The sequence below is a fragment of the Pygoscelis adeliae genome, unplaced genomic scaffold (genome assembly GCF_000699105.1).
Source record: "Pygoscelis adeliae isolate BGI_AS28 unplaced genomic scaffold, ASM69910v1 Scaffold183, whole genome shotgun sequence".
NCBI lineage: Eukaryota > Metazoa > Chordata > Aves > Sphenisciformes > Spheniscidae > Pygoscelis > Pygoscelis adeliae.
In genome coordinates this window covers 2431342-2446869 of record NW_008824536.1, presented here as the reverse complement: position 1 = coordinate 2446869, position 15528 = coordinate 2431342, and the positions used below count along the sequence as shown (strand labels likewise).

General features: G+C 40.2%; 1 protein-coding gene across 1 annotated transcript in view; it reads left to right on the top strand.

Moving 5' to 3' along the window:
• The window catches only part of IQGAP1 (IQ motif containing GTPase activating protein 1), a 71894-nt gene that overhangs the window by 48105 nt on the left and 8261 nt on the right, over positions 1 to 15528 (top strand). The window contains exons 16-30 of the mRNA XM_009321591.1: positions 2383 to 2550; positions 2921 to 3063; positions 3395 to 3565; positions 4703 to 4786; positions 4885 to 4956; positions 5048 to 5117; positions 5557 to 5765; positions 6772 to 6927; positions 7087 to 7250; positions 8435 to 8659; positions 9942 to 10082; positions 10171 to 10255; positions 12529 to 12761; positions 13529 to 13661; positions 14016 to 14118. Coding sequence (XP_009319866.1) covers positions 2383 to 2550; positions 2921 to 3063; positions 3395 to 3565; positions 4703 to 4786; positions 4885 to 4956; positions 5048 to 5117; positions 5557 to 5765; positions 6772 to 6927; positions 7087 to 7250; positions 8435 to 8659; positions 9942 to 10082; positions 10171 to 10255; positions 12529 to 12761; positions 13529 to 13661; positions 14016 to 14118 — 2157 coding nt within the window. The remainder of the gene's footprint in view (positions 1 to 2382; positions 2551 to 2920; positions 3064 to 3394; positions 3566 to 4702; positions 4787 to 4884; positions 4957 to 5047; positions 5118 to 5556; positions 5766 to 6771; positions 6928 to 7086; positions 7251 to 8434; positions 8660 to 9941; positions 10083 to 10170; positions 10256 to 12528; positions 12762 to 13528; positions 13662 to 14015; positions 14119 to 15528) is intronic.

The window sequence follows — 15528 nt, the reverse complement described above, 5'->3', positions numbered from 1 at the left end:
ACCTCTCCTTTGAGGAAAGGCTGAGAGTTGGGGTTGTTCAGCCTCGAGAAGAGAAGGGTTCGGGGAAACCTTACTGCAGCCTATCAGTACTTAAAGGGGACTTATAAAAAAGATGGTGGCAAACTTTTTAGCGGGGCCTGTTGCGACAGGACAAGGGGGAATGGCTTTAAACTGAAGGGGGGTAGATTTAGACTAGACATAAGGGAGAAATTTTTGACGCTGAGGGTGGTGAAGCACTGGCACAGGTTGCCCAGAGAGGTGGTGGATGCCCCATGCCTGGAAACATTCAAGGTCAGGTTGGACGGGGCTCTGAGCAACCTGATTTAGTTGAAGATGTCCCTGCCCACGGCAGGGGGGTTGGACTAGATGACCTTTAGAGGTCCCTTCCAACCCAAACTAGTCTATGATTCTATTTCTAGACTACCTCGCATCTTTTTCAAATACAGACAATAATACACATCAGTGATATCCACCTTTGCTCCTTAGTGCAGTTTGCAGGTAGACTGGCTCACCCATCATTACATCCCAGTCTTTATAGTGATGTCTTTTCTGTCTCCAGAAACAATGAAGTAATTACTACTCTTCGCTTAACGTGTTTTGTTATTGTTGTTGTTTTTGTGGGGGTTTTTTGTTTTTTTTTTTTTGTTTGTTTGTTTCTGACAGAAACTTTAACAAAATGAGGGTTTTTAAAGTCTTCTGATATATTCTAATGGCCTCTTGTCTGTATATGCTGTTTGTTTGCTGGGTACCATATGCTTCAGAGAGCTTGTTTTTATACATTTTTAAAATATGCTGTTGTTCTATTTGCATTTACTCTAACTCTCTAATTTTCCGTTACATTCAACATTTGCACCTGTCTGCTTGTTGTGCTTGATCTGTACAGTATTAGTAGGCTGATTTGTTTTCTCTCTTTATATTCACCTTATATTTTTCTTGATTCTGTTTCTCCATCTCTGGTGTGCTGATAAAATGTCTTACTTTCCACTGCCAAAACTTCTAATTTGTTGTTAGGCTGATACTTAAAGTTATCCAAAGGTGCACAGTCAGTCCCTTCTGATTTTGCTTTGAATAGGCAACCATACTGGAAACTGAAAAGTTTAATCTGAGTCTGGAATCTCTCTGGTGCCTTCTGAAACAGGTTGTCCAAAGACACTGTGGAATCTCTGTCCTTTGAGATTTTTCCAAAGTCTGTCAGACCAGGCCCTGAAATTAGCCCAGCTTTGAGAACAGGCTTGGACTAGATTGTCCTCCAAGATGAGTTCTTAATGAATCTGTGTATCAGATATGTAGAGTTTCTGGCATGGTTGATTCCTCTCGTCCTTGCTCTGTTGGCACAGAAATGAGCATGCTTTTATATTTGTGCCTTGTCCATTTGTATTCTTCATTTGTAGATGTTTTTGAAGAGAGAAAAATCACAAAAAGCTTTCTAATGAAAGACACAATGAGTTTGTCCAACTCCATGGCCTAATTCAGTTGTTTTTAATGACTTTATTTGGTTAGCGAATACCCCTGTCAACTGCCTTAAAAAACAAACAAAAAAAAGGGCAGGGGGAGTAGGGCAGTGCTTTACCTGTTCATCTTACTGTTTGTTCCCAGCAGTACCAGTGCAATTTTTTCACCATTTTCCCACCCACCGAGCACTTTGGCAAGGCAGCAGCTTGAATGTCATGCCAATGTCATTTGGTCAAAAGCAGGATTGAAGTATGTGCCCTTAAGCCTGAATAAGATCTTCAGATGCCCTTATCTATCCATGTATGAACAGACATTTTTGCAGTCTTACCTAGTGCTGAAAATTACTATATTTCATGTTTGCTGTGTCAGTGCAATTCCTGTGCTCTTGTGAATATGTCTGTATTTGAGTTGCAGTTCTGGAGTAGCCCTGGAATGATGTGGTGTTACTTTTCTCCTCCTCTGCCCCCTGTCTTTCCCCTATCAAGTTTTTGACTTCTTTACAAACTACTCCATACTTTTTTCACTAGGGATGGATGGTACTAGTTGAAAAGGCCCTTTTTGAGTTATGACTGCCTCTGCCAGAAGAAACTGCCTTAACTAAAACAGATGTCAGAGTAGAGCTAAAACATTGTGTGTTGTTGAGAAATATTGGTGGTAAATCAGCACCATAGTGGGACTCAGGGCACACAGATTATGTGCAGTACCACCTATGCTTAGACACTCTGTACTGAAGAGGCCTCTATACTGCAAGTTGTCTGATTGTTTTTATTTATACTTTGTATTTATATACACTTAACTATTTGTGTGTATACACACACACCAACTGTAAGTGTGTGTTCATGTTGCCTTGCTTCAGTCTGTTGTTCTGACTTTGCTTTGAGTCACTGAGCCCCCGAATGCCAAGATAACCTGCTTCCTTGTGTTCCAAAGTCTCCTTAGGAATTCTGGCCATTAATGAAGCAGTAGACCGTGGCGATGTTAGCCAGACCCTGAGTGCCTTGCGTTCACCAGATGTTGGGCTATATGGAGTCACTCCAGAGTGTGCTGAGACATACCAGCGAGAGCTATCAGAAGTCAAGAGAAGAAAAATAGCGGCAGGTGAACCTCAAGTAGCTAACTGTTAGTGAAATAAATACAAGATTATTGCATGTGGAATTGGAACCAGAGGTAAAAAAGCCTCTGGGGAGAAGTCTTGTGTTACAGGTGGCATTTGTGGATTCTTTGTGAACTAAGGTTGTTTTGTTTTGTTTTGTTTTTTTAAAGTGAATAGTAGAATGTTCTCCACTTGTAGAATATGTTGTGTTTAGGTAGTTCTTGTATGAGGTCATTAGGGACTTGGCAACATTCCTTCTCTTTCTTGGGGGAAGGAGCATCTGTATACGTGGATTTCCTAGTTGTAACATTTGTATGCGGGAAAGATAAGATACTTGCCTGTTTTTGAGACTTATACTGCAGTTTCTGCTCATAGGGGGCAATGGCAGTGAATGGGTGAAACACTGGGTGAGAGGAGGCTATCATTATTATCATAACCTGCGGACCAAAGAGGGAGGATGGGATGAACCAACGGAATTTGTGCAAAATGACACACAGCTGTCACGGGAGGAGATACAGGTAGGGTAGATAACACATGCTCTTTCTCTGAAAAGTTGATGTTCCTATCATTCCCGTCCTTAATGCAGCTCTCTTAGAGCTTCAACACCATAGTCATGTTGACAAGCTTATTAACTCATATATTTCACTGGGCATCATCAGATTGCGTGTGTCAGAACTCCTTGTCCCATTTCAGAAAAATTCGTCCTGTTGGTAGAAGGGTACAGGACCATGGTGTTGCTGTTTATTGAAAGGCAATTTGGAAGTTTCTCATATGCACAATATGGAAAGCTGATGTAACATCCTGTTTCTTGTATCTCTGGCTCTTCTTCCTACCACAACATTAATCCAGAGCACCATATCTGGAGTCACTGCGGCATACAACCGAGAGCAGTTGTGGCTGGCCAATGAGAACCTGATTACGAAACTTCAGGCTTGCTGTCGAGGATATCTTGTTCGCCAGGAATTCAACTCAAGAATGAATTTTTTGAAGAAACAAGTCCCAGCAATCACTTGCATTCAGGTAATGATATCTTTTAATTATATTTGAAACTTGTACTCTGCAGTTGTTTGCAAGCTTATTGACAGTTTTTGTTCAATTCAAACAGTTAGAGCACACAATTGTCTTCACTTCATTTTGCAAATTATCTAAAAGCATTTCCTTCTCCCAAAGAGTTTTGGTATATTACTTACTTTTCCATGTCATATATAATCAGTAAAGTCTTCTCAGGCAGAATTGGAGAGAGAAAAACTTATTTGAGGAAGCTTTACCTATCATTTTATTATCAGATTCAGTGTTTAGGGAATAGGGCAATATGAAGTGTGTCATATGTCTTTATGGTGGTAATACCATGTGATGAATTACTACTGTGATTCCTCATGAATTGAAGAGAAACACATGGTTTTCAGTATTACTGAGTAAGATTCTTCTTCTCTTCAGCTTTGTCCAGGGATGTAGAGGATTGAGGACCTGAAAGAGATAGTGTGATAATTCAGCATGAGGTTGGGCTCATTTACAAGAGAACAATGAAAAAAGTCTTTTCTCTGGTGTTGTAACTGAAATGTGTGCAGATGCAATAGCTGCTTTGCACCCTATTACCACTTTATTATTTGAGTAGTGTATGTGTGGTTGTTTCTGCCTAAGTAGCACTTGCTCTGCATGTGTATTTAAAAAAAAAACCAAAAACAAAAACAAAAAAAAACAACCAAAACCACTCCCAGCTCAATAAAATAACACTCTCTCTGTTTAAGTGTAGTCCGACCCCTTCCCTAACTTCTGTTCCAAGTATCAGTAGGACTGAGTCTGCTCTGAAGGCTTATAATGTTACATCACTGTTCTCAGCAGCAGCAGCATCTAACGCGTGATCCTCATGTAAAATAGTTTCTGACAACTTGACTGTTCAGCTATATCTTTGATCTCTAACTGTGCTTCAGAAGGCCCAGGCTCTTCATGGGGTAATTTCAAGTCTTTCATGATTACAGTTGGTGACATAGTTAATGCTTCACACTGTTTATCTCTTGATAAGGTAAGCATGTCTCCCTCACATTTTACTTAGCCAAAAGGGAAGGCAGAAGCTGAGGAGCAGAAAGAAGCTCAGATTTGTAATTACTTCTCTTTAATTAGGAAAGTAAAGTCAGCGTGCCTGTTTTCTGTTTTCAGTCCCAGTGGCGCGGCTACAAGCAGAGGAAGGCATATCAAATCCGTTTGGATTACCTGCGAGCACAAAAGGACCAAGTAGTGAAGGTAGTGAAAGCTCCCTGTTGACTTTTTTGGTAAACCTTTTGGGTAGTGAACTTCATGGGAAAGATTTTTATCTGATTATTTTGATTATCCTTCTATAGATTCAATCAATGACCAGGATGTATCAAGCCAGAAGACGTTACAGAGATCGTCTGCAGTATTTCAGAAACCACGTAAGAGGCTATCTTGTTAAATGAATTCAGTACCTGACTTTTGTACTCTTTCCAGAATGAGGTCAAGTGCTTATTATTTTTTTAATCCTAGATAAATGATGTTATAAAAATTCAAGCCTTTATCCGAGCAAACAAAGCACGAGAAGACTACAAAACTCTCAGTAAGTATTGCTAAGAGGATAAAACTGATGTGCTTTGAATCTCTATTTGCAAGGGATGTTACTAGTATGATCTATAACATCGAGACAGTTTTGAAGAACAATTGGGATGAAGTTGATAGGACAGTGCGGAGAGTAGGTAGTTCTTGAGGCTGAAGGAAAACTTGATTCCAGCTGTTGCTTTTGCTGCGGGAAAAATAGAACCGTAGCTTTGCAGTTAACTTTGGCAGTGTGCACTACCCTAGGCTGATATTTACTTTGTTCTTTACTGTTTGCTTGTCTCATGATTTACTCAAAACAAGAAATTCAAAATGTCAGAAGCTGTTCAGACATGGTGGTACTAATTTTATTCTGGCTGCTCCTTGATGTGCTGTTTAAACATAGATAAGGCATATATTTGCTTCTGTTTCCTGTTCCCTGATGTTTTCTTGCCTATTTTTAGTTAATGCTGAAAACCCACCTATGGCTGTGGTTCGGAAATTTGTCCACTTGCTTGATCAGAGTGACCAAGACTTTCAGGAGGAGCTTGAGCTAATGAAGCTGCGTGAGGAAGTTGTAACCTTGATCCGATCCAATCAGCAGCTGGAAAATGACCTCAATCTCATGGACATCAAAATTGGGCTGCTAGTGAAAAACAAAATTACATTGCAGGTAGGAAATGTGCCGATGGGAGACCAACTGCAGACTTAACTGAGCCCAGTGGTGTAGTTAACATGGAGAGCTCCTGGCCTTGGATGTCAGTTGCTCAGGCCCAGCGGAAAACATTGCCCCAGACTTGCAGATTTTACTCCCAGTGCGTTCTTACTCCATTCCACTAATTTAGTATGTATCCCTAGAAAGAAAACTGTTGGAGGAGAAGAAACAAGACCTGAAGCTAAAAAAGACAAACACCAGACTATCTTGACCTAATGAATGCAACAGATTGTGTGTTTGAAGGCTTTGAGAATTCTGTTTCATTGCTCCTTTGTGGTTAAACAAGTGACACACCACAAGCGTGCAGCGAGGGGGATGATTTCGGAGGCAGGAGACATGCTCGTGCCACTTGGTATTTGTTGGTTAAAGGAGGCCCCCTCTATCACTTGGCTGACGTGATTAACTTCACAAAAAAAAGCTCTTGCTGATACAGCATTGCCTGTTCTTCAAGCTGAAGTTCTGGTCAGCTTTTCATTTGGTCCTGGATGGCATGACACTAGGCTCCTCCCAGTGTAAAATCTCAATTGGTGTAGTGAAATTGATCTCGGAAGGGGGCTGCAGCTTTTGGGCTGGTGCCTGCAGCAAAAAGTGCCATTGCTGTCCAAGTATGTAGAGGTAGCTAGCTGAGTATGAAACAGGATTTTTAAGTTTTAAGTCAAATTTAAAAAGGAAAACATTTTCAAGCATCTTCAGGATGGTACCAGCTCTGATAATAATTGCTGCCAAGAGCGACTAACCCTTCTAGGGTTTCGGACAAATTCAGTAAGTCAGGGACAAAGCAGAACATGTACTTCCAGTCAGAGAAATTACTGCCATAGCAAATAATGCTTCAATTTAATAGTGAAGGACCCTGCCTTTCCACGTACAAGAGAAGTGGGCTCTCGGATGGAACTGTTTTCCAATGCTGCCTGTTATAAAATACTTAGAGTTTAGAGTGGAATCTGTCCCTATTCTTTCTTTCCAGGATGTTGTTTCTCATAGCAAAAAACTTACCAAGAAGAACAAGGAACAGCTCTCTGACATGATGATGCTGAACAAACAAAGGGGAGGTTTGAAAGCTTTGAGCAAAGAGAAGAGAGAAAAGCTGGAAGCCTATCAGCATCTCTTCTACTTACTTCAGGTAAGCAGCTTCTAACGCTGCTCGGTAACCTCCTGTCATAGAGGCTTGTATGTCTTGGCACAGTCTTTGCTTATGCACTGCAGTTTTGAGCCACCATATTTCTTAGCAACACTGGCCTGTGTGGACATGCACACTAAATAATTTTTCTTGTTGTTGTAGACTAACCCAACCTACTTGGCCAAGCTGATTTTTCAGATGCCTCAAAACAAATCCACAAAGTTCATGGATTCTGTCATCTTCACGCTGTATAACTATGCATCCAATCAAAGAGAGGAATACCTGTTGTTGCGGCTTTTCCAAACAGCATTGCAGGAAGAGATCAAGTACGTGGCAGCATACAGCACATTCTTGCTGTTGAATCAGTTTGGGCAATTTCTCGAATTGAGGCAGTTTTCACGTTATGTCTCAGGCTAATATGCAGATAATGCTAAACTGTCCCCTTCATTGTCCTCTTCCCATTTCATATCTGTTCTTAACGTAGTCTATAAAGGAAGAGCCGAGTGTCTCTGCTGAAGATGAGGGCTTTTTACTTCCGTCAAGATTTCACTGCTCAACACAGCAGCTACTTTTAATCTGACGCAAAGTCATCCTAAAATTCAGTCTAATCTAAATTCTCCAGTGTCTGGTTATAAACACCTCCAACAAACCGCAAACTCAGGCTTTACAAGCCAGGGAGAGAGCTAACGCTAAGGTCTCTGGATTTCCAAAAGCTGATGAGGAGGCTGAAACAGAGAGGTTTTATTGTTTGGCATTTCTATTTACTGTCAGTGTTAGGGACTCTGGCTGTCCTCAGGCATGTTTTGTTTGATCGGTTGGGCCTTAGGAGCTCGGTGTTACGTGACTTCAGTTCTTTACAATGCAGAGCTGCACAACTTGCTGTGAAGAAGAATGTGCAATAAAATTTTTGAGGAACTACTCTTTAAGCATTCTTTGGAACGCTTTTTAAGCATGAAGATGGTATATGCCCTGAAACAAATAACAACTTCTAAAAGAGATTTTTTTTTCCCTTAAATTCATGCTTGGAATAGTAGTCCAGGAAAATGAGGACACTTCGTTCTCTGCTGCTGTATTTCACATAGCGGTATACTAGGAGTGGCTTTTGTTGTCGATTTGCTTGTTTTCTTATTTTAAATACTGGAAGAAACCTACTGTTCTTCTTCTTCTCTACATAAAACATGCTTTGTTTCCTTTGTATTTTTTAATTGTGCTCTCAAATAGAACGTACAGTTGGATTTGCGTTAATTGTCATCAAGATGACTACTGGCAAGTTGTATTGGAATTCCCAAACAGAGGTCATAAGTTTCTTGCCTGATCTGTCTTGAGAAATGTTCCAGAATTATTCTTACACAGTGTTGTAGTTTATTGCTGTATCGAGGTTTTAGTACAAATCCATCATCTGTTTCGTGAGGGTGATGCTCTTTAACAGTTTGGTTTATGCAGAGAAACGTATCTAAAGCTGACAGAATTACGCATACCTCGTATTTCATATAGGTTCTTTCTTCTTCAGATCAAAAGTAGACCAAATACATGAAATTGTGACTGGGAATCCTACTGTTATTAAAATGGTGGTAAGCTTCAACCGTGGTGCCCGTGGTCAGAATGCCCTGAGGCAGATCCTGGCACCGGTTGTGAAGGAAATCATCGATGACAAATCACTCAATATCAAAACTGATCCGGTGGATATTTACAAGTCTTGGGTTAACCAGATGGAGTCTCAAACTGGCGAGGCCAGGTATGGGAACTGTTACTACTGTGTTTTTCTAAACATTGCTCGGCTGCTTTGCACTGCTCGGTTAATCATTCCAAACCATCCTTGGTTTCACTGCATGCATCTGTCCAACTGATACCAGCTTTTCCATCTCCTCAAGATGGCTTTCATCCGAGAGTTCTAAAGATCACGTTCTGGCAATGGTACTGAGGGTATTGAAAGGGAATCTCATTAGGAAGTGGAAGAAGAAAAGCTCTTTGGTGTTTGCCTACGTTGACTTGATAATTAGCTATGAGATGCCCTCTAACATAATTGGTGGTAAGAAAAAGTATTTGGGAATCGGTTCCGTGTCAGTCTCTGTTCATGTCGTATATAGCCTGTGCAAACTTAGGTACTATTTGCAAGCCAACAAAACCTTTTGCTGGAGGAGAAGCATGACATTGCAGTTCTTTTAGACCTAACATCTTTCTAATTAATATCAGCCACTGATGACAATTGGATTGTGCCAGATGGTTTTGTGTCATTCTGGTTTCTTTTCTTCCAGTGCCTATGATGTGCTAGAACTTGAGGTTTCTATTGTGTCCTATTGTGTTGGGTTTTTTTAACATACTTTTAAAAAAAAAAAAAAAAGGGGGGGGGGGGGAAAGCCATACAGATGAGTGAGCTTCCCCGTCCAAAGCAATCTGCAGTCATATATCTTGCTGTACGCCTGGTTCAAAATTCCAGATATGTTAAAAATGCAGGCGAAGATGTGTGTTCAGATCCTTCTCTTTACATGAGTTTTAGGAGACGTTTTTACAAATTATGTGCTTCATCTGTCTGTCTTTGTTGGAATACTATGCAGTAATTTCAGCTGATGGAGAAAACGTAACTACTCATTTGGCACTGCTTCCTGCCAATAGCATGTTCTATTGATTTTATGGATACTGTTCTAATTGCTGGCTCATGTCCAAGCTCTTATCATCTTAATGTTCAAATGTGTAGCTTGCTTTTTCACCAATTTATTTTCAGCCTGAAGTACCACTGTGCATCACAGATGGCACTTTTTTGCCTAGTGTGCATGCTGTAAAAAAGATACAGTTTTGAGTTAGCTGGGCCTTTTTTCACAGTGGCCATTGCAAGGGAGAGTAGAGGAAGTAAAAGCAAGAGGTCTTCAGCTCCTCCAGTGCCTAAAAGTTAATTGCAGGCAATGCACAGCTCTTGGCAGCCAAGTGAATGTAAGCTTGTTTCCGTGTCGAGCGAGAAATTCTTGAAATACGCTAGCCTGAGGAATACTCACCTTCACGTGTTTGACTTTTTCAAATAGCAAACTTCCGTATGATGTTACACCTGAACAAGCTCTAAATCACGAAGAGGTGAGGACGCGCCTGGATGCTTCAATCAGAAACATGAGGACAGTGACAGACAAGTTCCTGTCTGCCATTGTTAGTTCAGTGGACAAAATCCCGTGAGTCTGGTATACCACAGTATTATCCCTGAGAAGTTGTTGGGTTCATGCTTGCAGCAATCTTATTTGCCCTTTCTTTCTCTCGAAGTTATGGAATGCGTTTCATTGCCAAGGTACTAAAAGACTCCCTGCATGAGAAGTTTCCTGATGCTGGTGAGGATGAGCTTCTGAAGGTGAGGATCTGAACACCTTTGTGAATATTTGTCAGCCAAATTGGCTGTGGCAAGCACATCTCATTCTTCTCCTCTGGGTGTATGTGTGGAGAGGAGCGCGTGTAAACCTATATAAAGCTTATTTATTTACTTCTACAGGTAGAAAATGTTTCACATTGGGCTTTTGATTGTTAGCTTCATATACATCATCTGAGATGTAATACATTGTTCAGAAGGAGGTATCCTGTTGCTTCTGCTTTGCTTTTAATATCTTGGACATTTGGTCCTTTAGGTTTCTTGACTTGGGGTACTCTTGCTCCTATAAAGTAAACCTTGGGTTTGCTAGTATGATCGCAGCCAGCTGCTCCTTTCTTAAAGAGACAATGTCAAGTTAAAAAGACTGTATGCAAAATTCTGATATTCCTAATTCCCCTATCTGTAACACTTTAGGATATTTTGACAGCAACATGTAGAGAGTCACTTTCCATAATGTCTAGTCAGTTTTGTATTTTGCATTTCAGTAGGTTTGGAGAACTAAAAAGATCCTAATTGTAGGCACTCTCGGATGAGTATAGCTTTGGGGTTTTCATTGAAATTTCTTTGGTTTTATGGCTTTTGGTAATTGTGAAGGCCTTTATGTCCATGAATGCTTTCCTTGTTAATAAAACAAAGTTTGGATCTTAGAATACTTGACAACGTCTCTTTAAACTTCTCTGCCTCTGCTTCATTACAAAATAATTACCAATCTGAATGCTGTTTTCTTCTCTCTTCTAGTTCTGTGCTTTCCCATTCTGAGACATCGATTCTTTCTATGCAGGTGAATTAATTTCTTCCATCTGTAAATTTAGGTGGAAAACTGCGGTTTTCATAATCCTCGTGGAAACAATGTAACTGTCCACATGAAAGTCAAAACTGCAGTTGTGTGCAATGACTACTCGTAGATAATTTTTTTTTTTTTAGCAACCAAAGCTACCCATATAATATACTGTTCTTTTCCGTCCGCAAGTTTGAAAGTTATTAATACAGTTTCTTTCACAGATGTGTTTTCTTATTTACTGGTAGTAAACAGCTTTGACCATTGTCATCCCATGACATAATCTGTGAGAGTACAGCAGGGGCTTGCATGAAACAATTGTCAAAAACATGACCTCACTGAAAGCAGTTAATAATTTCTGGGGCTGCTCAGCAATGGCTAGATTTTTTCTCTCTGTTTTCAGCTATTTGTTCAGACCCCGATCTCTTCTGTGCATTTAAGTCACATGGCAAGCAGGCGAAGCCAAGATTCAGTGACCTGGCCCTCTGCAAATTTCTGTGAACCACCAGAAAATACCTAGAGCATGCGGTGTGAGAACTATCGCTTTACATCAGCATGTTAAGTTAATTCCTTTTCATTGCTGGAATTACTTTTGGCAAAATATCAAATACAGGTTAGAAGTATATTTGTGAGCATATGGATAATGTGACATCTTTTATTTTTGGTTCCTTGAAGTTTATTGCTGCTCACACTTGACTAGGTAAATTGGATTTTGAAGCGTTAAATGCCATTCATCTTCTGTACTTCTGATTTTCTTACCTCTGGATTAAATGGTTTCTCAGTTACTCTCGCTAACTTCTAACTGGGGGTCTATGCCTGAAAATGTTGCTGGCTTATCGAAGAACTATTCTGAAAGAGAAGAGGCCTTTGGAGAAGGAATGGAAAGTAGTTTCCTCAGTTTAGCTCCTTGGTGTGCCATGCTTCCTCACCATTTTTGCTTTGTTGGAGATGGCGGCCAATTCTGCATGCTTCTCTAAGAATTAGCTCTTGTTCCATATTGAAACTGCATTACCGGGTTCCTCTATACCATGACCATTCTGCCCTCTGTTAGACTAACTCAATTATGTTTAATTCTCCTAATTGTCTCATGCTCATATGAGTAGTCCGTTGGTAACTTGTAATATCTCCTGCCCGTATATTTTTATAAGTTAAAGTTTCAAATCTTTTTGCGTAGGAATATCTGCTGCTGTATTGTCCTGTGGCTAGTAGTGCTTAGTCTTCCCTCTTTGTGTTGACCATCCTATTGCGTCTTAATGATTTTTTTTAGGTTTGGGGTTTTGTTTTTTTTTTTACACTGTTGATTCTTTGGGATAGTATATGATTGTATACAGCAGCACAGCAGAACCTTTATCTTGGAAGGGGCCTCTGGCTTACAAGAAAATAATTTATCAAAGCACAGTCAGAGTAGTTTCAATAAAATTCAGTTGGGTCCTGTACCATTGTTTCTTGATGCATTTCTTCTCTACTCAACTTTTCCTAGATTGTTGGCAACTTACTCTATTATCGCTACATGAATCCAGCCATCGTCGCACCAGATGCGTTTGACATCATTGATCTTTCAGCTGGAGGTCAGCTGACCACAGATCAACGCAGAAACCTTGGTTCCATTGCAAAGATGTTGCAGCATGCTGCATCCAATAAGATGTTCATGGGAGACAATGCGCACCTAAGCATCATTAATGAATACCTATCGCAGTCATACCAGAAATTCAGGTAGAAGACCTTAGCTAATTAAGTTGGGAAGTTTGGCAGAGGTAACACTGAAAGTAAAAAGGAATAATAATACGATTTATCATATTTTAAATTTGTCTCTGTCAAATATGCGGTCTGTTGAAAATAAGAGATTGCACTCCAGACTGCCATAAGCATCAGTGACAATGGCAAATAAAATGTGTACCTGGAATTTATGAACGATACATTGTATGTTAATGAGATTGCGAGGTCAAGAATAAAGGCTGCTCTTGCACATGTTCATTGTGATACTTTGGAGGCGGACAACTAGAATGGACATACGTTCTTCTGTCCCATATGAGCCCTGGCGCCACATGAAAACCCAGTGGTGCTCAGGAATAAAGCAGGTTGGCATTTAGCTCTTCATATAGTTGAAGTAAACTTTTGTTCAAGAACCGTCATCTTATACCTCTCGTGCTTTGGAAGAACGAAAACCAGAGATTGCTGGGAGGAAGGGGTGTTACTGCAGTGGAGGCAGGAGGGTGTGTGACCAAAGTCACTGGAGCCATAGGCCAGTCCTGTGAATGCTGAAAATGAGCCAATGTCAACATGGCCAATATCAATAATAGAATTTACTAGGTTACTTCTGATGTGTTAAACTAAAGCTGACAAACTGTAGTATGCTGTAATGTACCACAGTTGAAAGAAGAGAGACTATGCTAGGGATTGTCATGTGGAGTTAATGCTCTTGATACATCACGTTACTCTCAGTCATACTGATTATTCTTTTCTCCTCCTTTTTTCTGAAGACGTTTTTTTCAGGCTGCCTGTGAGGTTCCTGAATTGCAGGATAAATTTAATATTGATGAATATTCTGACTTGGTGACTCTCACTAAACCAGTTATTTATATTTCTATTGGTGAAATCATCAATACACACACTGTAAGTATACATCGGTCACAGTTGCTCCTTATAAGTAGTGCTTGCAAAGAAAATGCTGCTTCTGGCTGAAACGCAAAGTTACCAAATACAAGGCTGAAAGTTGTCTTTTGATTGTAGTGTGCAAGAGCTTATCGGCTTACAGAATTAAGTAATTTGCTTGTGGCTTCTCTAAGTTTCTTTTGAAAGTATTTGAGTATGTGATAATGGCACAGCTTTGAATGTTGATATTGCTGCTTTGGAGTTCAGTGAAATAAGATCTTTTTCTAAAAGATACCAGCTCGAAGTAATGTTAATTTTACTGTCCAGAAAAGGATGTCCAGATTAACAACATAAATCTTCTTTCTGTTCATCTAGTTGCTCTTAGACCATCAAGATGCAATTGCTCCCGAGCACAATGATCCAATTCACGAGCTGCTGGATGATCTTGGAGAGGTTCCTACAATTGAGTCCTTAATAGGTGGTCTATTTTATTGTACTTAAGAAATATGTGATATTGCCTTAAATGACTTGAAGTGCCGTAAAGAAACTATCTCAGGAATCATCGCAGGTCATTTGGGAGGATGCACTCTAAAAAACAGCAGCAGATTTGTTCCAGTGTATTCTCTCTGACTGCAGAATTTGTTACCCTGAAAAAACCAGGGGTTCTTTCTCTTCTCCCCACCCCGCTCACCTCACCCCACTGCAGAAGTTTCTAGAAGACACACTGAAATTTTGACATGTTTTCTTTGTTCCATTACGCTGGAGCCATTTCTCTGTGTGTGTGTCCCCATCCCAGCTTGTTTGCAAAGATCTGTCCTCCGTTCTGGAGATCTGTATGCATTCCTTTCAGAGTGCAGTAGTAAGTGTATTAAATGATGTGTGTCCCTATAGGGATTTTTAGCATATGGACAAATAACTTTTTTCCCTCCTTCAGAGTTTTTTCTGTACGTTAAGAATTTTATCCTCTTTCTTCTGGCTGGGGGAGGAAAGAATTGACCTTAGAAAACTTTCCCAGATTAGTAAAAACCTGAGCCACGGTTCCCTGCTTCAGGATATAACAAACACTGGAAAGTTGCACAAGCCTCTCTCCTTCCTTGGTTTCTATGTTGCAGCTATTTGAAGTGTGAAATCTAGTGGCGGCGGGGGGGCAAACGGACACTTTTTGGAGAGGATGCTTTGTCAGCAAAATGCTTATCTTGAAGTTGCTTGATGAGAAAGGTTGGAACCTTTTAAAGGAATGATTGCTAGCACATTTTCTTCTGAGCACTGGCAAAGAACAGAACATAAGAAGTGTTATCTGAGCGAACCTAGACCTTGAGTTTAACTAGAACTTACCCTCCTTCCCCATTTCATTTCTCCTGTGTGCATTGTATCGATGTGGTTAATATGTCAGAGTTTAATCTTTCTGCAGCCCTTTAAAAAAGGGGGGCAGGAGGGGAAGCATCCTAACAACTGTTCTGATGAAAGTTCAGACAATTAGACCAAGAAAATTTCCTTTTGACAGGATAGCTTACTTTGTTTAATAGAAGAGTACAGGCTCGGTTGCCAACAAGGGCTTTGCTCTTAGCTTGGAAAATTCATTCTAGCAAGGACATGGACGTAGAGGCACGATCATATTTTTATTTATAAAGTATTTTTGGCAGGTCAGCTACTCTTCTCAGTACAGAGTGAGATGCTGAGATACAGTGTGGAATACACATACGTCTTTAAGGCATGTGAACTAGTGATGTTGTGGGGCCTTTCTGGCCAGTGTATATTCTCAGTTTTGTGAAGAAAAAGTCTGGAATGTACTCAAGATTACGTTTTTAAAAGCTGGTTTTGGCTTTTGAAGTGGTTTTCTGACAGTATAGGAAACAGTGTAGTTTTTCTGTGGTCTGTTGTGTAGGGA